This window comes from Oreochromis aureus, linkage group 18 (genome assembly GCF_013358895.1).
Source record: "Oreochromis aureus strain Israel breed Guangdong linkage group 18, ZZ_aureus, whole genome shotgun sequence".
In the NCBI taxonomy this organism is placed as follows: Eukaryota; Metazoa; Chordata; class Actinopteri; order Cichliformes; family Cichlidae; genus Oreochromis; species Oreochromis aureus.
In genome coordinates this window covers 22,426,540-22,453,844 of record NC_052959.1, presented here as the reverse complement: position 1 = coordinate 22,453,844, position 27,305 = coordinate 22,426,540, and the positions used below count along the sequence as shown (strand labels likewise).

The 27,305-nt window shown below is 45.0% G+C and overlaps 1 protein-coding gene across 4 annotated transcripts in view; it reads left to right on the top strand.

Annotated features, from left to right (window-relative positions):
• Positions 1 to 1,824: 1,824 nt before the first annotated feature.
• skila (SKI-like proto-oncogene a) overlaps positions 1,825 to 27,305 on the top strand; it is a 36,048-nt gene continuing 10,567 nt past the window's right edge. The window contains exons 1-5 of one of the 4 annotated variants that reach the window (XM_039602181.1): positions 1,829 to 2,002; positions 4,059 to 5,339; positions 24,017 to 24,109; positions 24,656 to 24,744; positions 26,729 to 26,871. In XM_039602181.1, coding sequence (XP_039458115.1) covers positions 1,979 to 2,002; positions 4,059 to 5,339; positions 24,017 to 24,109; positions 24,656 to 24,744; positions 26,729 to 26,871 — 1,630 coding nt within the window. In that variant the 5' untranslated portion in view covers positions 1,829 to 1,978. Of the gene's footprint in view, positions 2,003 to 2,624; positions 2,822 to 3,256; positions 3,349 to 4,058; positions 5,340 to 24,016; positions 24,110 to 24,655; positions 24,745 to 26,728; positions 26,872 to 27,305 lie in introns of those variants that run through there. The other 3 variants (XM_039602182.1, XM_031731169.2, XM_039602183.1) reach the window with 3 other exon arrangements.

Below are 27,305 nucleotides of genomic sequence, written 5' to 3'. Positions count from 1 at the left end.
TGGTCATCCTTATTTTGAATTATAAGTAGGATTGTTGAGGATATGCTAATTAGCAAACGAGGGGGTGGTTTCACAGTTGCACCTACCCCTCTCTCACCACATCTAATTTCAAAAGAACAAGGTGGTGATGAAAATGCTGAACTCATAAACTCATAATGAAATTTCCCGAAATAGTGAGAGGCATCAGAGTGACTATGTCCATCATTTATATACAGGCACTAAATATGCTTTCAGTCTATTTAGTGCAATATATGTAAGTCAAACCAGGGAACTGCAGAAAAAAAAAATCTTCCTTTAAATCCAAACGTGGCAATCCATATAATTCAAGAAAAAATAAATAAATAAAAGAAAACCCTGTGTAATTTCTGAAGAAATAACAAACTAGCATGGCAGCATGGCTTACATTATACAACAAATAAAGATGACCCTTTAAAAAAATATATAAACTCCATCTCCAAAGGTTGACTCGGTTCATCTGGAAGTAGCGTTTTTATGTCCAGATGAACAAAATCAACCTTTGGAGATTTACTTACCTGGATGATTGAGAATGCATCAAGATATATAAACTCCAATTTCCTTTACAAAAAGTTTCCCAGACCCTTTCAAATAGTTATAATAAGGCTTATAGTAAAATATAATAAAGAAATACAGATTAAAATAATTTCTCTTATTTAGTGTGTAACATTTTCTTCCTTTTCAAAATAATGGTATTATATTTTAGGCATTTGAAAGACTGAGGTTTTATTTATAGTTAATGATAGCTACTTCATTGATGGCTTTAGGTAATTTTAGATTATACAAAAAATACCTCAGAGGGTATAAATACTCACCACAGTTATTCAAGTTATTCAGTACAAAAGGATGCTTAAACTCTTGTACAGCCTTGCCTTATGTGTATTACATCTGTATCAGGCCACTGAGCTCCATTGAGTTCTATTATTGTTATTAATATTAATATTAATAATAATACATAATAATACATAAGTTATTAAGATGACCTCAAGCTGCAGCAATAAAGTGAAATGTGCATTAATTAATTAATATAGATGATTCAATATAATAACCTATATGATTCTGAAAATAAGTGCACTTGCTTTACGTAAGATAACTCTTTATTGTCATTGCACAGTCATACATAGTACAATAGTACAGTGAAATTGGAAAACTGCCCCATGTCAGGACAACCAAGACTTGGAAGAACAATTAAAATATGAATAAATTACACATGCCGATGACATGGAGTTAGGATTAGTGCCATTTCTGATATGATCTCACAGTCTAACTACTTGTTTAGTCACTTTGTAAAACAGTTGTACACGTTTTTCTTCCTTTTTTTAATACACTGAACAGACCTGTTATAATTCTTTAACAAAAGGATGTATTTAACAGATCTGTATGGGGGGTGTTTTCCGTGTTGTTTGTTAGATTTCCTGTGGACCCCCCGCCCCCCTCCCCCGGCTCTTACGCCCCTCGTTTGAAAAGCTGGGGACGCCCCTGCAGCGTTACCTGCTCCTGAAGGAAACAAACCTCAGACTGTGTGAGACAGACAGACACGCGAGCCGACAGACAGGAGGAGAGACAGGCGAGAGACACCCCCGCATAGTTTCCGTCAGCCGGGTGACGTCTCCGCCTCTCGGCCGTGTGCAGCGTGACGTTACGGCTCTGTAGTGGAGCCTCTAGCTGCATCTTGTTGACGCTCCGCCAGGCTTTTCCAGTACTGAGAGGACCCCGGGAGAGTGAGGACGGCTGATACACATCGTCCAGGCAAGTGCTCGCCGTTTAAAAGCACGGAGCTGGTTAAACGGGTCCGTTAAAGAGGGACGGGGGTTGTTTGTTAGTAGCGAATCCGAGCCGGTGATTAACGGTTTATGGTTGAATTCCTGCGTTTAGCCGACAGCGAGGAGCGGAGTGAAGGGGGGGCGAAGCTAATCTGCTTTAGCTTGCCGTATCGGTGTCTATCTGGGGTTAGCCAGTCGTGATGTTAACGCTTTCCGTGCTCTCGGTAAGCCTGCTTTATTAGTCTCTGCGCGGGGCTAGCCTGCCTTAATACGGTGGCTGTTTATCCCCCCAACGGTCGCGGTCAATGCTTACTATGTGTATGAGCGCTGAAGTCCGTTCTGCCTGCTTTACTCAGGTTGTTATTACTGCTGGGGGAGGGAACTGGGTAAAAGTGAGCCCGTCTGTACTTAGGGGAGCTGGGTTAGCCTGCTTCACAGCCCTCTGAGCTGTTCAGACTGCTATACGAGCGGCTGTATCGGAGCAAGGCAGGCTGGGGTGGTCGGGCTAGCTAGCGCTATGATGATTTAGTGTTAAAGGACCAGAGAGCTGCTTCTCAGCGGGTTTCCAGTCAAATGCGCACATTTTTTTTTTACACTCAGACAGAACATACTCTTGTTTTAAATAATCTATCACTCCTATTTTTAATATTAAACGCTTATTGCAAGTGTTTTGACCCTTAGTGACAAGTGCTCTACCTGTGTTTGGAGGGGATTGGAGAAGGGAGATTGCCACGGGTTTAAACCCCGCCGTGCCCTCACCAGAATCGGCGTGTGCGCATAACTGCCCAACCGCGGTGCCTTCACCACACCACACCACACCACAGCAGACTGTAGCGCAGACAGTGAATGTCATTATCAGCACTGTCTGCATACCAGTGCCGAGCCAGCAGAGGAGGCGAGGTAGAGGCTGCAGACTGGAGGAGGAGGGGGATAGTTGGCGTTATACGCGGTGTCCTTGCACCAAAAAAAAGGGTACTAGAAGTAGTGCGGGTGACGTGAAGAAATAAGTCCAGCTCGGGCGAGAGGCTGCACGAGAAAAGATGGTGTGTGTCTTGGGGGAAGTAAACCGAGATAGATTTGTTTTTTTTAAAAAAAACAGGAGAAAAACCGGGGCAAACGCTCCTTTATGTCAGCCACTGATTTGAATTTGCCGTGTTTATGGCTGTTTTGCCAATCGGCCCACGGTGGTATTTGCCATTATTACGCCCACAAACATCCACCCGTTTCAGAGGTTTTGCACCGCGACAGCTTTTTTTTTTCTCGTCAGTCGGTGGAAAAAAAAAAGAAAGAGAAAACATCGGGATGCTAAAATTTGCAGAAGCGTGCAAAACCATGTCTTGTGGTTAATTAACCGAGTCTGCCTGTTTACCTTTTTGACAAGCCAAAATTTCCATTTGGCGTAAGTGTGCGTGTATCTCTCTCCCTCTATGCGTGTATATATAGAGAAAAAGCATTTCGTTACCACACCAGAAAGCGTGTCATCAGAGCCGAAGTGCATGAAATCTGCTGTGTCTTGCTGTCATATTGCAGCACCAGCAGCCATTACCAACTACAAGGCGTTTTAAATAAGGTAAAGCCGCTCGGTGTTTACCTTATTAGTAAAATCCGAGAGTTAAAAAAAAAAAAAGGGGGAGACGGAGGGAGAGAGAGAGATTGGGGGGGACATATTCGGTTTCCACAGTGCTGAATGTCAAGCTGTGAGAGGACTGAGGGAAGGGGGTGACTGCTGTTAACGCTTTTATCAATTGTTTTTCACGGAGTTGATGGGGTCAGCGTGGGGTAAGCACACCTACGGGAGCTTACAATATGGCTGGGAAGGGCACTTTCATTTGCAAAGTGAAATGTTTTCGAGCATTGTGGATCAGCCGCTCATTAACAATGTAATGACGGGGGAGAGGGGGGATAAAGGTAGGGTGTGGGTGGTGGTGGAGGAGGATTTCTGTTTGTCTTGTGTGGTCAACTGGTTTGGCTTGTTAAAATTCTCACTCAGCGCTGGAAAGTTTTCTCGTTTGAACCTGTGGTGGATGCAAATTTCTTCCTCTGGGGTTCAATTACAAGAGCCAAGAAGAAAATCCCCGTGTTTGTGTGAAGTATGGTAATGGCCATTTGGTATAGCGGGCCAAGCTGACAGCCGATGACTTGTTCAACAACCCCACAGGGACACCATAAAATCTTTAATGCTCCAGATATTTTTTTCAGTTTGTTCATCTGTCTACAGGAAAGGTAGAAAAGACTGATTATTTTTTTATTTCTATTTTTTCCTTGTGTTTTCATGCTCAGGCAACGGATCAGACGATAGAAATCTTCAGTAACAATCATGCATGTGTCTCATCGCCAGAAGATTTGAGAAGAGTTAAGGAGAAAAAGAGACCCAGAGGAATACGAGAACTTGGTCAGCTCGCAGAAACGACAATAACCCTGTGCTTAGATATGGCCAGCACCCAGACCAGCCTGAAAACCCCTTTCAAAGACTTGACCTCATTCAAGGGCAACATGAAACGGCTGTACAGAGAGAGACTGGAAGACGCGCCCATCAAGAAGCGAGTGATGGCGGAGATCAACCTGAAGCGTCGCAGCTTGGACTCCTTCCCCTCCCTCCCCAAAACTCCCAAGGTGAAGAGGGAGCAGACTGAGGACCCACGCCCCGACTGTGACATGGACATGGAAGGCCGGGCTGAACTGCACATTATGGGCTCTACTAAAGCCCTGGACCTGAGCCCTGGGCTTAAACACACACTGGCCCAGTTCACCCTCAGCAGCCAGAGCTCCCTCGGGGGCCCGGCCGCCTTCTCTGCGCGCACGGGCCACGAGCATTCCCAGGCCGGCATGCCCCCCCTGCCCTCCCCTCCTGTTTTGGGAGGGGGCCCTCTGCTGGTTCCTTGCGACAGCTCTACTGAACTCACCCACTCTCTGCTGGAAGGAGAGTCCATCTCCTGCTTCGTTGTTGGGGGCGAGAAGCGGCTCTGCCTGCCCCAGGTGCTCAACTCTGTGCTCCGCGACTTCTCGCTGCAGCAGATCAACACGGTGTGCGATGAGCTGTACGTCTACTGCTCTCGCTGTGACGCCGAGCAGCTGCACATCCTCAAGGTGCTGGGCATTCTGCCGTTCAATGCGCCTTCCTGTGGCCTCATTACACTGACGGATGCACAGCGGCTCTGCAACGCTCTGCTGCGTCCTGGTGCAGCCCTGCCTGCTGACCCCAGTGGTAAGCTGTCAGCAGGGGGCCTCCTGAAGGAGAGCGAAGCCAGCTTCCAGGTGGAGCACCAGTGTCTGGGCAAGTGCCAGGGTCTCTTTGTGCCCCAGTTCTACACCCAGCCCGAGGCGCCCTGCATCCAGTGTGTGGAGTGCCAGTTGCTTTTTTCACCGCAGAAGTTTGTCATGCATTCGCACAAGTCACCCGATAAGAGGACCTGCCACTGGGGCTTTGACTCAGCCAAGTGGCCCTGCTACCTGCAGCTCGCCAGAAAGTACCAGGGGACCTCAGAGGAGCCCAGACTCAAGCAGCTGCTGGACGAGGTCAAAGAGAAGTTCCACTATCAGCTCAAGAGGTCGCTAGACAAAGTAAGTGCACCTGTTAGTGATACCTGTGTAAGCTCAGTGTGTCTTTGCTTGTTTTGCATGCTATAAGTCCTCATTCATCAGTATTCTGCTGTATGACCGGTGAAGGCTTTTCTGTTGAATTAAAGTCTCCACATTTGTTTGTCCAGCTGACACGTCCTCTGTCTTGCCCTCCTCCAGTCTTGTGTTTTGTGTGTTGGGCTCATTTGAATAGACTACCTCACGGCTGGTGTTTTCTTTAACCAGCGTTGACCTAGTGTGTGTGTGTGTGTGTGTGTGTGTGTCTGAGGCCTGGGACAGGTGGTGACATCTGCCTGGCCAGGTCTGATCAGACGAAGTTAGGCCAGCTGGCCACAGCTGAAGGGGAAGTGCATCATTTGTCCCTCCGGGTCACCTGGAGGTCGGTGGGAATGTCACTGAACAAAAGGCCAATATGCGAGGCTCAGGAAGCAACCCTGAAACTCCGGGACTGGAGTTATCTGTCAGCACCAAGGTTATTATAGCCAACAAAGACTTTTAAAGGGAAAAAAAAACTAAGTGACACAATATTGCACTTACAACTAACTATAGAGAAAATGTCTTTAGTTTAAATAGTTTTTTGGTCAGATTTGATATCAGACCCTGCCTGTATGAGGGTACATGATAGAAATCTGTCTATGGGACTTATTCAGCTGCCTTTAAAAAGTGCTTTATTCATATTGTAATAAATAATCTGTATATCTGAGAAAGATGCCCATGGCAATTGCCTCCATTTTCTAAAACTAGTAAAATGAATAAAATCTAAACTGAAACTTAACATTTTCAACCATTAAAAACTAAACTGAAACAGGGAAGCCTGTTCCAGCCTACACTGGAAACTAGCTGTAGCTAAACAGAGTTAAAAAAGGAAATAGGTTGGTCCCTTCTTACTGACTAATAACTGGCCAGTTTACCCAGGTTTACTTCATCTTAATTCTTTCAACACAGTCTGAGATAATGGCTGATGGAAAGGAAATCTCGTGCTGTTCACAGCTCAGGAGCGTTTTGGCTGGTTTAAAAAAAATGTTGGAACAGTCTACATGTACTGAAAGCCACACTTTCAGTACTGGAACATAAACCGATGTTAAGCAGGGCTGTGCAGTTAATTGAAGCTTAGTTTCACTTATAATTTCGACTGGCAACATTCATTAAAATAAATTTATCTTATTTTAACTTTCAGCAGACCGCTTAGCTTTACTTAGTCACTCCCAGCAGATTGGAATGGGTTTATATTTGATTTGATTGTGATTTATATTTGTTTTTCTGCTCCTATGTATTTTTTTTTAAGTTGCTGTCTAGAAAAAAAATCATGCCAATGCAATATAGAAGCCACAAGGGCAGCGATCCTATTGAAAGGTCAGCGTTTAGAAGAGTAGGAGGAGGAGGAGGGGGAGAAACTCCAGCTCGTTTCACTGCTATTAACTGGTTTATGTCTCATGACCTCTCTGTGACCACAGCGGACTACCCCTGGTTTGCACTGTATTCTGGGCGAATGGCAGGTTAGCTCACACACAAATCTTTATGCACGTTTTTGGTTAAGTTAGCCGTCATTGTCAAGATTTATATGACACTACTTGGCAGCTGGTTGCATGCAAGACTGAGCAGAGTTTGTGCTGAGTGTGAGGTTAGTACGGCTCAAGACACACAACTTATATGTGCGAGACAGAGGAATTATTTGCCTTTTGCGAATGCATCGGAAATAGCATCTACCGTCTCGCCCAGCGTCCTGACCACATTCCTGTCTCGCTTCTTCCCAGCCGGTATGCATGTTGGAAGCCACAGACGGTCTTTCTGAAAGCCAGAGACATTTTTGTACCTCAGAGGGAAACTAGCGCACACAGTACTGCACATGTACCTAATGTCGAGGGGGCTGATGAGTCCCGCAGTGTCGGTGGTGTGTGTGTTTATGTGTGAGACACATTGCCCCTGTGTGTGTGTGTGGAGGCCAGTATGACACATCTTTGTCTCTCTCTGTCTCACACACTCACACATTGCCAGGCCCTCTGGAGCCTGTGTCTCACCACAGATTCAGGTGCTGAGGTGATTATTTTTCTAATTTATTTTTTTCTCAGTCAAAGTTTTTTTTTTTTCTTTTTTTTTTTCTCATTTTCTTCTTCTAGTTAAAACCCCACAAACACCACGTCCTGGTGTTTGTGGGGTTTTGGTTTCAGTGGAAATGGTGTTTGCAGGGTTAACAGCAGTGGTGAAATTTTATGTAACAGCCATGCTGGTGTTGACAGAGACATACAAAGTCACAAATGGCTAAAATTCCTGGAAAGATGTTTGCATGAGAGTGTCCAGGAAGCAGGTGACTTGATAGAGGATGCCAGTATAAACTTCACACCCCTCCCTCCTGAACAGATTTACGAGTGTGTGAAAGGTCAGTGACCGGAGGAACACGATGACCTCGTACTGAAGTCAGGACACAGGGGCTCTCCCTTCTCGTTCAGCCACTCTCTGTTTGTGTATTCCTGTAATGAAAGTGTACGTTAACTGAACAGGAAGTGAAACAGACGGACGTGTCTCTCACCCTGAACATCCTCCAGACTCTCTGTGTCCAGCCGCCTCCACCGCACTGGCTGCGTGACTCATAGTTTCCACATCCCAGTGGATGTTGGTGGACGGCCAGGCAGGCAAGCTCATAGTTGCGTATTCTTTTTAGAAAGATGGCTCGCCTTTGTGCGCATTGGTCTAACCCCATTTACAAGCAGTTTTACCAGATATCTCTGGGACCTCATAGAAAACAAGAGGGGAGCTTTCTGGAATCCCCCCCACCCCCTCCCAGTCCCAAATCCTGCTCGGACTGTTTGGCTTAAAAAGGTGCAGTTAAAAACTCCAGGACCTGCGCTCCATAAAGGCGCTTTGTGCCTGGAGGCAGTGCTAGCCTGTCTACTGATCCCTGCTGTGTAAACAGTTTACTAGACACAACCAACGCACACAGCAACAAGCTGAAACCTTATCACCGGAGTCACTTTAGTATTCGACAGACAATGATTTCATTTTGACCTCAGGGTTTGTTACAGACACTCATTCTTTAGATTGAGGTATCATCTGTGGCTGTTTTTATTTGGGTATTTTTTTTTTCCCTCTCTGTCAAGACAGGAAGTCCCAACTTTAAATTTGATAATCACCGCCCCCCCCCCAACACTACCTTGTGAAATTGTATTGCATTAGTGATTGCCAAACATCTCAATAAAAAAAATTCTCAGTTGTACTCATTTTGTCTGTTTTTTTTTTTTGTTTTTTTGTTTTTTGTTTTTTGTTCTTTTAAGATGGTTCCTCATATTTTTAAAGCCATTTTCAAATGTATTGTGTAAATAAGCTCATGCTACTCAAAAGGTTTTTTACACTATAAGCGAGAGAGGAAAGAGCAGTGGTTTCAAACTCAGAAACAATCTGATTTGATATTTTGGTCTTGTTTCCTAACTCTAATGAGCAGCCCCAACATGGTGGGTGTAGCAGTTTGCTGCTTTTCTTTTTTGCCTCAGCCTTGTTTGTAGCGTTGCGTTGGCCCCGAGTCAGAAGTGTCAGACGGAGAGAACAGCCTTCCTCTGTCTGTCTCCCTGGCCGGGTTGACACAGTGGCTGCGGCACAGACGGCAGACAGCTGCATCTTTCTGGCTTCCTCTATTTGCTATTTGGAAACCAGTGACTTCATTACCGCAGACCGGTGCAGCTGGACTCTCTGGCTGTCTCCTGGGCTGTTTGTCTGTCTGCTTGTCAGTCTTTCTCTTGGGCGGTATGTAATTGGATTTTGGCGAGCATGCTAATCGTTCGCTGCGCCTGCCTTCTTCATCTCCCTCCCCTCGACATTCAAACTGCTTGCCTTCTCTTGGATTCCTGCCCTCAGACCCGCAGTCTGGTCTTCACGCTGCCACCCATTGCTCACCATTACCCCCTTTCTCCTAACTCAGACGTTCTCACATGTATCTGTAAACAGTCAATGCCCCCTCCCTGGCCCCAATTGGCGAACAGTAGCAAAGTAGGCAGCCAAATGACCCGATAAGTCAATCGTTACATAAGCAATAAGACCACTTGTGCGCTTCTACGAGGTGGATGGGGAGGAAAGGCCAGCGCCTATTGATCGGGTCTCCTTGATGGATATAGCGAGTTGCCGGGTGACACGGACGCTGAATAGGGTGGGGGTGGGTGGCAGGGGAGGGTGCATCAAGAGGAGAGGGAGGAAGGAGGAAACAAGAAGAGTGAAAGGAGCAGACTCTTTTTTTTTTTTTTTTTTTTTTTTTTTTTTTTTTTTTACAGAGGGCACAGCCGGTGTTACATAAGTTCCTGTCTGTGTTCAGACATGCGAATCAGTGTCCCAAGTTCACTTCTCTACTGCTTCTGCTGTCACATGGATTCATTTGAAGCAGCACTGGGCAACACGGTATCTTTGGCCCCCTGAGGGCAAGACACTTGAGCAAATAAGAGAAGTAAAGGCTATGAAAGGATGTGAGGTTAAAGCCAGGACACGTCGCCCTGGATATGGTTTACTCACAAACCGCTCCACTTTTTTTTTATTTATTTATTTTTTGGGGGGTGGGGGTTTGGCCTCTGGCCTCAAATTTCCTTTCTTCCAACGTGAAAATTAACCTCAACCTCAAATGTTGCTTGTAACAGCCCTCTTTATTGGCCAATCACATGCCTGCTAGCTTGTATTTCCCCAGCTAACAAGAAGGACACACATACACATATTTCTGTGTCTGTTTGTGCATTTTCCTTAGAACAATTGTCCCCTTATACTGAATACACGGCCGCTTTTTGGACGCTGGCCCACACTAACCTACAGTCTATTAGGCCTGTATGTAGTTTGGTGTGGGAGACAGTCTGTGTATAACAAGCCATGCCTTGGCCCATGTTTGCAGCCTGTTGTAAAAGGGGCCCCTCAAGGTAGGAGGGGTTGAGCCGAGGGGCCTCTGGTATGTCATCGTCAGGTCAGTGCCAGTATCATAGCTCTATAACAGAGTTGCAGCTCGCTGGAGAAGTGCCCAAACCATTACTTCCTAGTCTTTGTCTGAAATGGATAAGAATCATCCTTTAAAGTTTTAGGTTTCACATGACCACCGGCCTCTGCCACAGTTCATCAGCCTGTGCTGTTCACCACAGCCCCACATTTAGAAATGTACCATCAGTGGGCTGGAACAGCTGCTGCTCTTTATTTTGGATAACAAAGTAAAAATAAGAGGATACTGTGCTGCTCCGGGCCTGACGTGAGCCTGCCACAGCAGTGGGCAGAACAGACAGGTCTGTCCAGATACAGCGGAGCCTCTGCCACGTCCGCCAGCACTCACAGACTAAACACACTTGCCAAGCCCCTCCCCGCTAAACGTCCTGCAGGCTTTTAAAAGAACCCTCGACCAATGGCCTATTTGCATGTTCGCTGCGCTCTCGCTCGCTCCCCCTCAGGGCGCCAGACCAGTTTGCTGCTTCTGAGGAAAATGAGAGTGAGAACAAAGTGAAAATAGTGGGGCTACGAGTTCAAACAAGATTGTAAGAAGAGAGAGGTTTCTGGATCAAAACATGCCTGACTCGTTTGCTTAGTTGGCTTTAGAAGAGAACAGAATAATGAGGAGTTTTGGTATTAATTCATCGATGTGTTGACGAGAAGATTAACTGTCCACTGTCACGTCTTCCTGACAGACGGCCGGACGAGCAGGTTGTGCGTGTTGTGAGCTGGGTATGCTGGTGGGTGTACTGTAAAGGGGCTGTGTGTGTGTTGTGTGCAAGCGGAGAGAACGCGTTTGCATTTGAAAGACTCCTCTGTGCGGCCTCCCGGTGGGAACGGTGATTAATGAAGATATAAATGGAGAACCCCAGAGACGCCGCTTTCCATAGGAGCACCATGTACACATCAGACAGTACACGTAGACGCCCGGCATATAAGCAGTGTTACAGTTTCTCCCACAGCCCCAATCTCCGAGACAAGCAGATAAACAACGGATATCAAAGGCGTGTCGTTGAATCCCAATGGGCTGCCAACCGCAAGCCTGGCCAACACGCATATCAGTCATGCATACTGCAGTTCTGTGTAAATCAGGTGGAAATACTGATTAATAAATCCCCATTTATTTCCCTGATGGGTAACGACTTGTTGTTTCCATACAAGTGTGTTCCTGCCTGTTTGATTTTCTCTCCATTTGCCTCTATCAATCTGAACCTGCTTAAGTTGCGATGCCTAGTTATGACCTTAAGCTTGGAGCCCCAGATTGAAGCATAGTGAACCTCAGCAAAGTGCAAACCCGCCAGGCTTGGTTAGGCGATTGCTTGCTCTAGAAGTCCTTCACTTTGAGGCGTCACCTTTGCTCCACTTACATCAAACACTTTCCAGTGGTGTCTTTCCCTTTCAGTCTGTATACCCTGTAAATCCTCCTCTCTCCAGGAGACTGGGTGATGTTGCTCAGGGCAAAGCTGTGAAGTTAACAACTGGGAAACAGACTGCATTAATAAGGATGGGGAAAAGGGACATTTTAAGCTTTGCCCAGTCTCCTCTCTTCCCCTTTTCTCTTGATGTGTTTATCTCTCTGCTATTCCCACCTGAAATGACGACACTCATGGGACTCATCCATCTCTGGGATGTTTCTTAAGCCACTAGACATGCACACATGCAAACATACAGTCTTCTTTGTACCATATCCTCCTGGGGTCCAAACCAGCTCATCTAGATACTGTAAATGGAGGACTCCTGGATCTGGATTTCCCTCTGGATCTCCAACAGCCCCACTGCAACTCTTCACAACCTAAACTAAGTAGCAGACAGTCCTTGAGGTTGTTGACCTCCAGATGCAATTAATTACCTAACAGCATCCATAAAAGGTATAATGTGGGTTTTTATTTGAGTATACTTAAGCTATGGGAGGATAATTAAGGGTTGCACGGGTTGGGGCTTTGGAGTGCACTTCAGCATCCTTGCACGCAAGCTAAGAGAAAAGTCTCTCCATCGCCACCGACCAATAAAGTGACGTGTCAAACATTGTAGCACTTATTCTTTGCGTGTCCAGCTCTTCTTTTGGGCTTTCATGTAAAAAGAAAAACTTTGACTTTATCCTTTGACGCGTTCCTTGTTCCTTGTGGTTAACAGTCTGGCTACAGTTTAACCAATTCCTGTGACAAGTGCACTTTGTTATGCCAGACATTTTAACTGTCATCACTATCAAAATGTGCTGGCTGAAACGCATCCTGATTCCAGATGAGGCCGAAAGCAGAGCACTTCTTCGTAAGAGTGACTCACGCTGAGTGAAGATTTCTAGCCTTCACAGTGTACCAATGGCAAATTTTTGGCAAGGTTGCCTTTTTTTGTCAGCTGCTCTGGCAGACATCCAAGCTCCCTCATTTTCTATTCTGTAAAGCAGCAGAGGAGCGAAGGCTGACCCTGAAATTTCAAACCCCAAAACTCTCAAAGTTTTGTGTTATCGGAGCTGGATGACAGAAGCCTCAACACAGGCTTTGAATGTGTTTGCGTGATATCTTTTATTAGAGCGATGAAAGCGCAGGCTAGTGTTTGGATGACACAGTGCGGAGTCTGTGATTTAAAGGAAGTCAAAGGGTCATACTCAGTCAGAGAAGCAGCCAGACTCTCACACACAAACCCAACCAGAAACCAGCCACTTCCTCCCCCTCACCACGCCAACCCTATCCTGCAGCGTGAGTCACGGCGCTCCATCCGTGCTGCGGTCTGCTCTCCACTCATCAGCGTCACTGTGGAGCCAGGACAAAGATTTATCACCGCCCTGGTCTCTCACTCAGTCTGTTTGATCTGCACCCAGGTGTGTTCACTTAGAGCTCTGACTCAACCGTAATGAGATTTGCCAATCCCAACTGTGCTTTTCTTGGGCTGCTGTCAGAGCTTGCATCAGACATCGAATGTGTCTTGTGTGTTAATGAAGGAAGTCTGGCGATCGAGTTCACCTGTCATAGGCTCTGGTACATGAAGCTCGGTGCAGACAGGGTGGAAATTAACAGCAGCCTTTGGCCAAATGTCGGGAGGATTTCTATGTGCAGGTTTCATCTTTTCAGTGAACCACATTCAGGAAGAACATTTAAATTTTGCAAAGGTCTTCAGAGGGTTATTTTGAAAGCCAGAGCTTGTGAGGAAAAATGGAGGAAGAGTGACGGGAGCTGATGGATTTGCATTATGGGAGCTGTGTTTGTATGAAGGAGAGAGGGAGAGATGGAGAGGGTGTTGAGCCTGAGGGGCCCAAATAGCAAAGCCAAGCTGCCCATGCAGAGAGGGTGCAGTGGAGGCTTCAAACAAGCTCCTGCATGTAATATGGATGAGACCGGAGCTCCCTGCAGAACAGTCCGAGGACCTAGGGCCAGTTTGGATTTAACTGTCTGCCTTTCCATGTGTCTGTGATAGATTTTACCCTGCGGGTCGTTTTGGCCAGGTGGAGCTTTCTGTTTGTAGCGACTGGGATAGCCTCCTTACTCCATGTCTCTCCACCCCACCCCCCTTCCTCTGGCCTTGTTGCAGACAACGATGGCCAGCCAAGCACTGACATTTACTGCAGTATTCCATGTTACAACTGTGCAAGAAGTAAACAAACCGCAGATCGATATGTACGCATACGAGGCCCAGTAAAAGAGGGTTTTAGTCAGGGGCGACTCCTGCAGTAAAACCTTTAAACCTCTCATTTAAACACCTACTTCACTGTGAGGCACTTGTTTTTGCTTCCCTCTTCAAAGGGCAGGTGCATTTGTTTCTATTTTTCACCGGACTTTTCTTCAAATGACAATTTGGGATAATTTAATGCGGGATTGTTTCCTATTTAGCTACCGAACGGCTGTTCGAAGCAGTCTTCAGCATGCATTAGGAGGCCTTTCAGTGGGTGCTGTGTAATTCATTGCAAAGAAAAAGGGTCGGGCAGTGTCTCCATTTTGTTTTTTTGTCTCTCTCTCTCTCTCTCTCTCTCTCTCTCTCTCTCTCTCTCTCTCTCTCTCTCTCTCTCTCTCTGTAGTGATAGCAGTGCAATGCTGGCTTGCTGACAGCCTCTCTCAGCTTTCAGTCTGCTTAGCAACGCTCGTCCTCTCTGCAGCTCTCTCACTCCCCTCTATCTCCAAGCACTCCCGAGTTGTTTCATCCAATATGAATAGTAAGCCAAGTTCCCTTATATAGAAAACCAGGCAGCTGATTTGTGTTTTTTGATGGCAACAGCAGAGTGTGTCAGTCTTCGTCCCTAATTGCAGATTTGAACTAGTAGCCTACCTCTGCACAGCATCCTATGGTGGCGAGTTTCTCTTGTGGTTTTTAAAGATGTTAAATCTCTGAGACACACACACACACACACACACACACACACACACACACACACACACACACACACACACACACACACACACACACACACACACACACACACACACACACACGTACGTGATGAAGTACAGTCATCCACAGAGACGACAAGGGCCCAGTGGCTTCATTCTCAGTCGCTGCGTCCTCCTGGGAGAACGAAGTGTGTCTGCTCGAGTCTGCGTGCACATCGGTGCGCGACAGTTTGCTCGCAGAAACGACGTCATCCTCCTACGTTTTGCTGTGTGAAGGAGCTGCTGTTTGATCAGATGTCTGCTCACTCGCGTGCGCATATGTCTGTGGCTCCTGGCTTGGTTGACTCACATAGGTGAGCCCCCAACAGCTTTCATAATTAACGTACTGGGGTGGGGGTGGGTGTGGGCCCTGGAGAGGAAACGTGTCGCATGCACACTGAGCTGCTGTGCTAGTGATGGTGAGCTCACGTGCGTTCAGTTTGCCCTCTGTGTTTGAGTTGGGTGAAGATTTAAAAATAAAAAATAAAAAAATCACACCCTCATTTCCAGGATGAATGTTACTAGACACGTTCACTACAGGCCTATAATGCATCACGTTAATCTAATGACTTACCTTGAGTAGATGGGAGTCAGAACCATCACATTCGCATAATATTGCTCTGAACGTGACATGAACCTGGTGAGAGTTTTGTTTTTAATGTTTTTCTGTCTCTCTGCAGCAGGGAGAGCAACTAAATTACATTTCAGATATCATAGATCTTCCTCAGAATGCTTCAGCCAGTCTCTCTTTTACAAGGCTGAATCATATTTCCTTTCTAAACCAGTCGTGTGATTATGCCTAAAATTGTATTATTTAGCAACACACACTGTCTGTTCATCACTATTAATCACTGTAGCGCAGGCTGATGATTTCAAGTGTGACATAATGCAGTTGTACTTCTTGCCACTGATGCAATGTCTGTGGATAACAACCACACAATGCCTTTGAGTGTGCCAGATTTCAAAGGGATTTCTTATATGTACTGTACCTTTTTCAAAGGTGAGAATTTGAAACCCAGCAAACATTTTTGTAGGTGTTTGACCTACGAGGCGTTTCCTTATTTTTGTTTTTTTCATAGACACTGTTAAAAGTACTAGATGCTCAATAAACATGACTAAATGTTCAATGTACGAGCTTTGTGCATGCAATCCCTATGAGCCAAACGCTCAGCCTTTAAACTGCTCTAAATGCTCAACTATTCAAACCTTCTGTTTACTGGGAGCAGCCAATCAGAAGAAAGCTTGTTTAAAGCTAGCGAAAATAGAAGCTTGAACTGATGTGTTTTACCAACACCCAATATAAGACTGACTCATTCAAAGATACTCTAGTGGAGTCCAAGAATAAGACTAGAGTTGAAAATGAGCAAAATAGAGCTGTCCTTTTGCCCAAAATGGTGAGATATCACTTGTTTAAGCAAAGGTAGATATCTACTGGTTTATCTGTTTCACAGGGTATTTTTGAATTATGGATTGGTCGATTAAACTATTTCATGTTGTTTGGTGCAACCTTTCTCTTTAAAGCACTTTTTTAAAAAAAACGTTATTTATTCAACTGTAGTTGACATTTTCTCTTCGTTAAAAGGGTTATACGATTACAGAAAAATCCAGTTTTCTGTCAGCTATCACCCTCCCATTTTGACCCTGGAAAACTGGTATTATCCAAAAAGTCAGTGGCAAATTAATCATTTTCACCAGAAGTATTTTTTCACCCTCTACAATAATATATAGAGTGTCACAGGGGCTGTATGTATGTGAGGTGTGGGGGTGGGGATTACCTTAGTCTGTGCAGCCGACATAGTGTATTCCAGTCAGACAATTTGTCCATTCATGAGGTAACATCATTACAACCCTCCACATACACTGCTTTGAACACACACTGGAAGCTGCCGCCTGGGAGTTGACGGTGAAACATGAGAAACGGAGAAAGGAGGGGAGGGAGATGAATAGAAAAATTGATCGAGCGAGCTTCAAGAGGCGCCTTTTTGAGAAAAATTGTAACATTTTTTTTTTTTATTTTTTATGTGAAGGATCCCAGAGAAATAGTGTTGCCACTCTCCAAATTAAACCCCCGTCTGCTGTAAAGCTACAGTCGGTGGACAGTAGATTGTGCGTTTATTAGTGGGGAGAGATGGCTTTTATAACTCGCTTCATTTTCTGCCATAGACTGCCCATTAACCGTTTCTCCACTGGGTCCCATTTGTTCTCGCAATCAAGGCTGCGGTGTATGGATTGTAAAATGGCTGACTGGAACTGTAGCTGTTAGAGGAAGGAGTTCAGCATGTTGTCAGGGAGAGGAAAAGCTGTGTGTGTGTGTGTGTGCGTGCACCCGCGTGTGTGTGTGTTTGACGTGCATGTGATGACTGTCTAGACAGAGTGCCTTTGTGGCGCAAAAATGTACTCAAGGCCCGAAGCCAAACGCAAGTTGGGAATGAACCTGTTCTTATCTGTGTGTGTGTGTGTGTGTGTGTGTGTGTGTGTGTGTGTGTGTGTGTGTGTGTGTGTGTGTGTGTGTGTGTGTGTGTGTGTGTGTGTGTGTGTGTGTGTGTGTGTGTGTGTGTGTGTGTGTGTGTGTGTGTGTGTGTGTGTGTGTGTGTCTCGAGCATGACTCGTCTGGCTTATGCTTATCAGTGTGCTTGTCTGGCTTTAGTCTTACTCTTTGTGTTTGGAAAGAGGGAGGAACAGGTGTGTGCGTGTCTGGGGGAAGGCACAGACAGACACGCAGTCACATGCTGTCGTTCTGTCTCCTCATTTGTCTCGGCTGCCCTCCTTTTTTTATTTCCTGTTTCCTTCTGTCACCTGTTTGTCTAAGCGTCCACCTGTCAGACCTGTCCTCATGTGTGCCCTGCTCTGTTTTCTTTCCCGCTTATCTGGCGTTGCAGTGCCAAAGTGAATGAAAAATTTAGTTGAGCAATCTCCCGAGTATCTCAAGTTAAAATGTAACTGACATTTGTCAGGAACCGAACAGCCAGACCTCGAAGTGATCTCATTTCACTATGCTGAGTTAATCACAGAGCCGCTACCAAAAGTGTATTCCTTTAATTGCCCCACTTTGCTGCCCGGTTCCCTTGTGGGCTGTTATTGATTTGGCTGCTGAAACAAAGTGTGGCTCCCAGTCCGTGGATAAATGGCTTACTGGATTAAGACCTCCATATAAAACCCTCCAGCGCCTGTGTCTATGTATGGGGGCCAGGTGGGACCACCAGAGCACCCAGTAAAACCCAAATCAAACCCAGAAGACCGGCCCACAGTTGTCTGATCTTAATTGCAGGCAAAGGGATAAGCGGCTAAACCACGGCGGAGGTCGATGGATATAAAAAATTTTGATTCGAGTGGGAGCTGCACAGAGAAAGTGGTGTTGCTGCAACCACAGATTATTTCTATATTTTCCCAAATGCACAGTATGTTGTTTGATCTATTAAAAACTATGGATGCACAGCTATCGGCCAGAACCCTGTGGCTGATAGTTATGTCTCGTAGAGCTGAAAGATTTTAATATATGTCAGTTATTTGTTGTAAAGAAGACAGCTTTGTTTCCTTGGAACACAACAGGGAAATGAAGTGAATAAAAACACTCGACAGTACTTTAAACATTGTGCCTACCTACTTAAAGGATCACAAAACAATGGAAAAGTCTGAGCCGTTTGGTGATTTTTGAGTAAATAGTGACTTTACAGAGATAAATAAATGTGCCTTGTTTTTGCAGTTCAGCCAGGAAGTGTATATAAAACGATGTATCTCTTGCTCGATCTTTGACACAGTTGACGACTACAGCAGTACAGGATGTGGTCTAGAAACAGACAGGGTGTGACTGTCTCTCCGAGTGTGTCTGCGTACGTGTGTGTTCCTAGTGCTATCTCACTGCCTAAAGAAATGCGCACACACACAATTTTCACTTCCTCCTCTGAGAGGAAAAAGGAGAATAAGCCGCATCACTTTGTCGTCGTCCTCCTCCTGCTGCTGCTATCCTTTCACCATCTCCATTCCTCTCCTGAATGCCAGGCACATGAATGATTGGAGGATGGGGGCGCACTTACATTCCCGTCCCCTGAAATGGGGTTGTGGTGTTCGTCTGGGTTTTCTTTCAGTTTTCATACCCAGCAACTGATGTCACGGTTTCAGCAGATGTGAAGAGAGTGGTTCCCAGCTGTGTGTGTGTGTGTGTGTGAGGGCACAGAAGGGTTTTTAATAACACACAAACACACTGCTGCTGTGGGATGAAAGGTCAGATCAAGGCTTGCACACTCTTTATTATGGCCTAGATAAGATTTTCCATCAGGCATGTTAAGACTTGCTGTTGTGTTTGTGTGAGCTTTTTATATCCTGGGCAGGGTTTTGAAGTTTTAACACATCTGTAGTGTTTTCTCTGAAGAACGAGCAAAATATTTATAGCGAAGGTAATCGCAACTAATGATTATTTGCATTGGCAAGTAATCGTTTTTTTTCCCTAGAAAATGGTGAGAAATATTACTCAAAATGACGTAAACCATCTTTTTTTTTTTCCCAGTAAAACACAAAGGGACGGTTTACTTTAAAGGTGACACATTATGCTTTTTCTTATTTTCTTCTCTGTATATACTGTTACAATGCTGGACACTCACATTAAACATGGTCAGACTTTGAAATAATGAGGTCAGCGTATGTGCACATAATCCCTGTGAGCCAAAAGCTCAGGCTTCAGACTGCTCTAAACACTCAGTTTCAGGTAGGATTTTCTACTTTTGGCTCTGTATGATGTCAGACACTGGGTATATTTTATTCTGTTGTCGTCACGCATTCACACGGCTTTTGCTGTGAGCACACAAGCCCAACTAAACCTTCTGTTTGCGAAGAGCAGCCAGTCAGGAGGAGTTAATACAGCTTATTTCAGAGAGAGGCTCGTGATAAGATAAACAGATTATTTTGATCTGCGAGTTTTGCAGACCTACTCCAGTAGAGTTCACGGATCTGGAAATGAACTGTAACTTCTTTTTACATAAGAAGTTCCTGAAATCGTTTTCTGTCAGCTTATCGTGCAAGTTTGCGCTGAAGTAACCTGTGACTTTCCTGAGATTTGTTAACTAACAGAGACCGCAAGTGCCAGTTTGCTCCATCACACGTGTATGTGTTTGTTAGAGGGGTAAGCCCGGTGTGTGTTTTATTATGCATGTATGGGGACCGGATGTGTATTTATAGCAAAGAGTAACTGCACGCGTGTGTTTATATGCACTGAGACAGCAGTCATTTAGTGGGTCCACGTGACAGGAGTGGAGCGGCGCTTGACCTCGGGCTTGTTTGCTGTGTGTGTGTGTGTGTGTGTGTGTGTGTGTGTGTGTGTGTCAGTCTGTTGGTTCATATGTGGTTCATAGAAATTTCTTATAAATTACACCAAGAGTAGGAAAAGCACACTCTTCTTGTTGTCTTGTCAGGATGAGCTGAAGGAGACTCACTTAAATGAATTGGAGTCCTCAGGTATGAAGAAATTCACTGTCAACTTTTTGTAGGTTGACAGCCTTCACCCCAGTCAGGCAGCAGCTCGTTGGCAACGTGGCGAGCTATGGAATCTACTTCATCTTGTTTCTAGCAAAAATGAACAAAAACCTCAACCAGCTGCAAAAATGCGCAAAGTTAGAGCATCTTTTATTTTTCCCTGCTCACAGGAGAATGCCATGCTCCCTTTGAAATGCTCCTTTGCTGTGCATTTTAAGCTGAGGAGAGTAAAAAGCCAGCTGGTACTCTGGGTTTAAACGAGATATTTGTTGCTGGAAGAACACAGCAGAAATACATGCAGGGCTATCGCTTAAATACATTTGCTCTGCCAGACTGTGCATGCTAATGTACAGTCATGGGTGTCTGCGTAGTAAAGTGCCGCTTGTTACTGTTTGATTTACTGGCACTTTACAAAGACACACAGACACACATTAGAAAAACCACTTTCTACTCCATTAATGCGTCTGCTGCAGAAATGTCACGTATGCTGAAAAAAATGGGTCACTGTGAGTTCACATGGCTGCGGCTACATCCAGCTACACAGTGGTGGGACAAGCCAGCGTGAAGCTGCAGCAGCAGGCAGACTGCTGGTGATTAGGATCAACAGGGCAGAGTTCAGCCGAGTGAGTGTGTGGAATGCTAATCCACATTGTCATAAGGCGAGCTTCAGCTTGACAAAGGGCGGGAGACATAAGGGGGTTACGTGTGTGTGTGTGTCGCAGAGGCAGCCCAGATAAGAGAGGTACTTCGTTATTGCAGATTAGGACCCAGTAGTAGTGTGGTGTGTTTTTAATAAAGCAAGGTGGGGGGTGGGAAGGTGAGGAAAATGGTAGTAGTGCCGAAATGTGCAAATGTTTGCACCAGCACATATTCATTAAGGAAGAGAGAGTGCAGAGCAGCAGGAATAATGAGCAGGGGTGTGTGAGTGGGTGGTGGGCGTTAAGCCGTCAGCTGTCAGGTATGCAGGAGTCACTGGGAGAGACAGGCAGCCATTAGTGTAGCACACGCATGCGTGTTTGTTTGGTCTGTGTGTGGATACAGAACATACAGAAGTAATGGCCCACCTGCAGCCTTGTTCTTTTACTGTGTTTTCTGGGAGTTTCTCACATTTATACTAAAACCCAGACCCCAGGAGTTTCCTTTTGAAGGGTGACTATGCATGTAACCTCCATTTGTCACACAGACTGTATATCAGTGATTGCCAAAGTGTGGCCTGCGGCCTCTCTGAGGGCAGTAAAGGTACTGCAGGTTGACCTAGCGATTTGTATTCAATTCTTAAGTTGTTTTTAATTCATCCCTTCTAAACTTTTATATGACTCGATCAAATCAAAGATTGAATCAAATTATAATCCTTTTGGTTTAATTCTTATAACATTTTATAGGATAACATTTATTGGGATACTTTTTGGACTGCGGTTTAATAAGTAGTTTAAAATTTGAAAACAAAACTAATGAAACAAAGCCATGGGTTTAAATGTTATTTTTTATTTATTTATTTCCTGGTGATTTTCCTTTGGTGGAATTTCTAGACTTCTTTGGTTGGTGTCAGATATGAGGAAAAAACCCTGGACCTTAATCTGTTCTCTGTCCTTAACCATAAAACCTACAGTCTTGACCCTCAAACAGCCCCAAACTGAGCATTGGCCAAAATGTCCTCGCTTTCCAGTAATGTCCTCGCTCCGAAGGTCTAATTGGTCCTTGCGAATACAGCCGCACGCACACACATACACAGGAGGGTGCAGACCTAGCCTTTAATGAGCTGTCAGTCATCTTAGCAGCCAAACATCTGTCGTTGTAGAGGTCAAGCAGATGAAAGACCTCTGTATGACCTGACGTTAATATCAGTTAAGCCCACGCGCTCCCTCTCTATGTGTTTGACACACACACACACACACACACACACAAAGACCATTCTTTACATTGGACAGACTCAGCCGGTGAAGACCCAGCTCACCACCACACCACTGCAGTGGTTACATCGTGGTTTCTGTCAGTCCTCCTTCTCTCCTTCTCTCTGTCTCTTCCCTGTCCCCCCTCTCTCTCTTTCTGAGCTGTTCACTCTGTCCCTCCCCCCTCCTCCACTCAGTGCTGCAGTGCTGGAAGGGGAAAAAAGGGGAGGGGGGGGGGACAGAAAGCAAAAACACACCAACCACAAGCACTCACAAATGATCGAGGTCCCGTCTGTATACACACAGTCTCACGGCCACACCTGGCTCACACATACTGCTCTAGCCTTTTAACATTTGCATGCACATGCTCATTCATGCATGGCCTTGTAAATAAGGGACTATCCCCCTACATACAGTTTAGAAAAACTCTCACGCAAATCACTACTACTATTTTTTTTTGTTTTGTTTTTTTTGCTGATGCGTATAGAAATTGTGATTTGAGGTGTAGGTACAGAGAGAAACATAAAGTCAGAGGTCACATTCACTTGCGGTGAATTAATTGCAGTTAAAAATAGATGTTGGTATCGACTGTTCTGTGCAAGTAAGATGGCATTTAGAGTTATCTGTGTGTCACATCAATTCTTCGAGGGCCACATGTATTCTTTTAAGAAAGACGCTGTGGCTTCTGTAGGTAGCGAAACAGAAAGTGAATAGATAAATAAAAATGATAATGTGTGCTTCGTGGAATATGTAACAGGTGAATAATTGTGTTTTTTGTAAATAATACATGCTTAAGCTGCTGAATAAGGCTGCTCCTGGACCGGTATAAATGATAAGCGGCTAATGCGTGGCTGTCACAGTTATTTGCTGGCATTGTTCTGAGGCTGTTTAGCGCTGGTAATGACACAAGCTCTTAGCCGGTACAGCACAGAGGAAAATCCTTTAGTCCAGCTGATGAAAAGCTGCCTGTTTATTATTCACTGAGAGCTTGTGTGTCTGCGTTTTGTGGATAAACGTTTTATAGCGGGCTTTAAAAGGGTACTAAGTCAATTATTGATGCTTTCTTTAACTTTATCTTCATTCTGCTCGCTGCTTTCACACTTTTCTCTTCCCCTTCTTCTTTCGTCTCCTTCCTCTTCTTACCATCTCTCTTCTCCCTGCATCTCCCTTCTCAATCCGCTGTCTGTCGGTCGCTGTGGGCTAACTAACGGCTTGCGTTGCGATGCTGTGCATTCTTGTTCCTCTGCTGTCTCTGTTACCTGTCAGTTAGGTAGACCGTGTTTGTGAAATGCATGGAGCATGTGTGTCAGGCCTGCCTGTGACAGATAAGCATCAGCTACATCAGCTTGTGGCCTCTCGCTGAGTGTGACCTGGATATATGCGCAAAAAAAAGCCAACTCAAAACAAAACGGTGAGATAGACAAAACTAGAGGCAGCAGACAGTTTTTACTGAACATCCTCCGAGGGTATGACGCTGACACAGGAATCACAAACGTACATTTTCCTGTACAGCGCGTGTTTTGATTCCAGCTGCGTTGCATGTATGCCGATGTCTGACACGCTCAGAAGCGTGTAGCAACAGTCAACTCTCAGCTAGGCTTTTTTTCTGTTTTAGTCATAGGCGACACTCGGCTTATCCGTTTCCTCGCCGCCTTCGTTTTCCTCACAGCCAGCTCAGGCTAGTTCACTTACTTCTACACACATTTGTATCCATCCTTTACATCTTGAGTGTCATTTGTCTCCATTTCCTATCGTTTAAGTGCCATTTGTCTCCATCTTTCCACTTCTGCGTCTGCGCGCCAGGTGTAATTTCTGTCCTCTCCTCGTGCTTCCTCTCATTCTCACCTCTTGACAGATATGCTCATTTTAAGTCGTTCAGACTATTCCAACAAATGTATTCGGTGCAGCGCTACGTCTGTGTCTTTCCCTCTCTCTGTCTGCTGTATTTAACCTTGGGGTGTCTTTGCTCGTCTATTTAACCACCATCTCTCTGTCCTTCTGTTTTCAGAAGGTGGTGGAGGAAGAGAGCCAGGTGAGGAAACCCTCGTTAGATATCTGCTCCACTGGCGACAAGTTGGCTGATGCTGACCCAGCGAGGAAGGTCAGTTGTCATTTCCCTCCCTGTGACCCTGTGACACCTTCTCCCATTCCTTTCCTCCCCCTTCCTCCACGCTCAGGTGCCCCCCACTGACAGACACACCCCCTGCTTACTCATTCATAGCGGCACGCTTCTCCTCTGTTGTGTAGCTACCAAGCTGCTCTGCTTCTCGCCCCCACCCCCGCCGACTTTACATGCAGGGAAGAAGCTTTATCATGATTATCTCTTTCTCTGACTCGTGCGCACACATGCACGTGCCCAGTGTCTCAACTGATGCCTGATGGATGATCCCCCTTTCACATGTATGCATGCATATTAACTATATTATGGCTCCAAGAGCGCCACGTGCAGCACATTTCTTTCTCCTCCCGCTGTCTTTCTCCACGTATTTGTGTGTGTGTGCATGTTCATGCATCTGAATGCTTTTGTAATAATTTATCTAATGCGCTGTGAAGGCTGTGCACCAATCAGTAGATCAGGATGGAAGATGTGCAGTTTTGTTTTTGTCATTTTGTGTCACATTTATCTATTTGTTTGTGTTTCCAACAGGGGAAAGCATCTCCACCGACTCTTGTGTTCAACCGGCTTTTCTCAGAAATCAAGGAGGAGCCAGGACACCCCACCCTGGTCCATCCCAGGTACTACACCTTATTAACCCTAAGTCAGTTATTCCAGTAAAAGCTTAAAGGCTTGTAACTATCACATTTCTGATCTCCACTGCACCAAAGAGATCAAATTTCTCCAACAAAGATATAAAGCAGAGTCGAGAAGCAGAGAGCGTGTGGCATTCCGGTTTGATAAATGATGATTATCAGAATATTTTCCTGTTAATAAACAGCATTAATTAACCATCTCAAGCTTAATGCCACTTTTATTTGGTGGTTTTAGAGATGTTGCAAGATGTAGAAGATTCTTCCCTTGATTAGTTGTTTCATCTCTGAAATTTCAATAGCCTGCAGTGGGCTGCCTTTAATACCGTGTGCTGCATGAATAAACATATTCTGTGTGTTTTCATATAAAAGAAAGAAAAGCAGGAAATCAACATGTGTGAGGAGTTTTCCGGTAATTAGAAAATTTTGGGACTTTGTTCAAAAATTTGAAATGTCTGAAAGTATGAATATTAACTTGCGTAATCAATGAATGGAGCAGTTGTTGCCCCTCACATTGTTTTATTTTTCCAGTGTAGAGAACCCTATTAAATCTTGCTGAAGGAGACAAGTGGTATTCACTTTAAAGTTGGTCAAGTTTTACTTGGTTGTCCTAGACAAAATTAAAAGCTGCAGTTATTTAAGGACTTATCGATACCTGAATCTGTGCCAGATGGCCTGGTGTTATCTGTAAAAACCCGGAGAAGAGAGAAGACTCTCCATGCCAGATATTGTAGGTGTATGTTTTTAAGTTTTGTGTTGACTTCGGTTTCTTCCTCTTCTTTTAATTTCTTGTGACTGCACTCCCTCGTCTCCTCCTCCTCCTCTCCCTCACTCGCTCCTTCCTCATTTTGTTTCCAAGCCCTCTGCATCTCCCTCCGTCTCTCCATCCCCAGGGGACACCAGCTCTTGTTTAGATGTGGCTCACAGTAATCTGACCCAGATTAAAGCCATAGGTACATGTGACTGCCTTTGACTTACTGACTGCGTGGAGGCCTGCAGACTCCAGGCCAGACAAATTGGAGGGATTATAGCTCTGGTCACCTGCCAGCATCACATGACTGCTACACGTACAAACCAGTCAAGACCAGTTTGCAGTGTGTCTTTTGCATCCCAGAGTTGGTAATAATGCAGCGCCCTAACAGTTGGATGTCGTGCCAGACATCCGCAGCACTTAAAGTCGAATCTGGATTGCCACAAACATCCATTAGTGCTACACTTGTCACATACAAGCCAGGCTTACATTATTCAGTCGCTTCTGAGCCGTTTCATGTGGAGGAGTGGTTTTCATTCAGGCGAGCAGACAGACCAAGCCTTGTGTGTCTGCTTTGGAAGAAAACGAAGCACAGAGTCCCACTGAGCTGCGATTCTTAACCTAGTTCACTGTTTCAGCCTCAGCCCTGTCTGGAGGCGGCTGCTGATGGGGGAGGGGTTCAAAGCTCCTCTCTTCTCCTCCTCTTTCTTTTTCTCCCTCTCTTTAACTTCCCTTCCCACCATGCATCATGAAATAGTGTTGGTTTAGTGGCCTGGGAGTATCTCACAGCACAATCTCTCTTTCTCCCAGTTGTATCCACTACCTGAACATCTGTGATACGCAAAAGATGTGTTTAGGCTGAGATCCTGTAAACATGTGGCAGAGATTTTTTTTAATTTAATTTAATTTTTTGCAGCCTTCCCAGCGTCCTTTTACTTTGGGCTAGAGCAAACGCCACATTAGTTAAAGTAGCTGCAGAGTCAATAATTTGTTGTTACGATTATCGCTTCAAAGACAAGATTATGTGAAAGGTGGCGCTAGTTCCTGTATGCCTAGAATAAAAGAGCACAGAACAGATGCTTAATTCAGTCCTTACATATTTAGAAACCAGACAAATGTTGGTGTTAATGAAGAAAATTGTGAATTGATTCAAAATTATTTAAACAGATGATGTTTATTTGAGTGCTTAAATGCCTTCTTTTTTTCCTCTGTTTCTTCCAGTTACTACATGTACACATACGATAAGATGGTGGCTCCCAATGTGTCACTGCGAAGGGAGGCGGAGATGAGCCCTGAGATGCTGAGCGCACTGCTCAAACACCACTACAGTCGCAGAGTGCTGGGCCACGACGAGCCGCCAATGGGTCAGTAATAATACACCCAGCAGAGCTGAATTATTAACCAGCAAAGACGCGTGTAAAGCTCTTTAATGGCTAAACATACACGCTATAACCACTTAAATACACAATCTTGTCTTCAAATTAGGATTAGAAATAAATCAGTGACCATGTTATTGTTGCCTTCTGCCCAAGGGATTTGATGTTGGATAAGCAGGGCAGGAACATGTTTGTTGTCGTGTAAACGAGAAGAAAAATCTGATCAGAGATGATGCGACTTCCTCCGACACAAAGCTGCCAAGATAATCTGACTTCATCATGCTTTTTGGAAACCATACAAATCAGCCAAATAGAACAACAAATAAGATCATACCCTTTCTTACTTGACCTTCTTGTGAAATTAAAAGGAACAGCTGACGCTCTGTAATTATGTTCAAGTGAAAAGCTGAAAATGGCAGAGC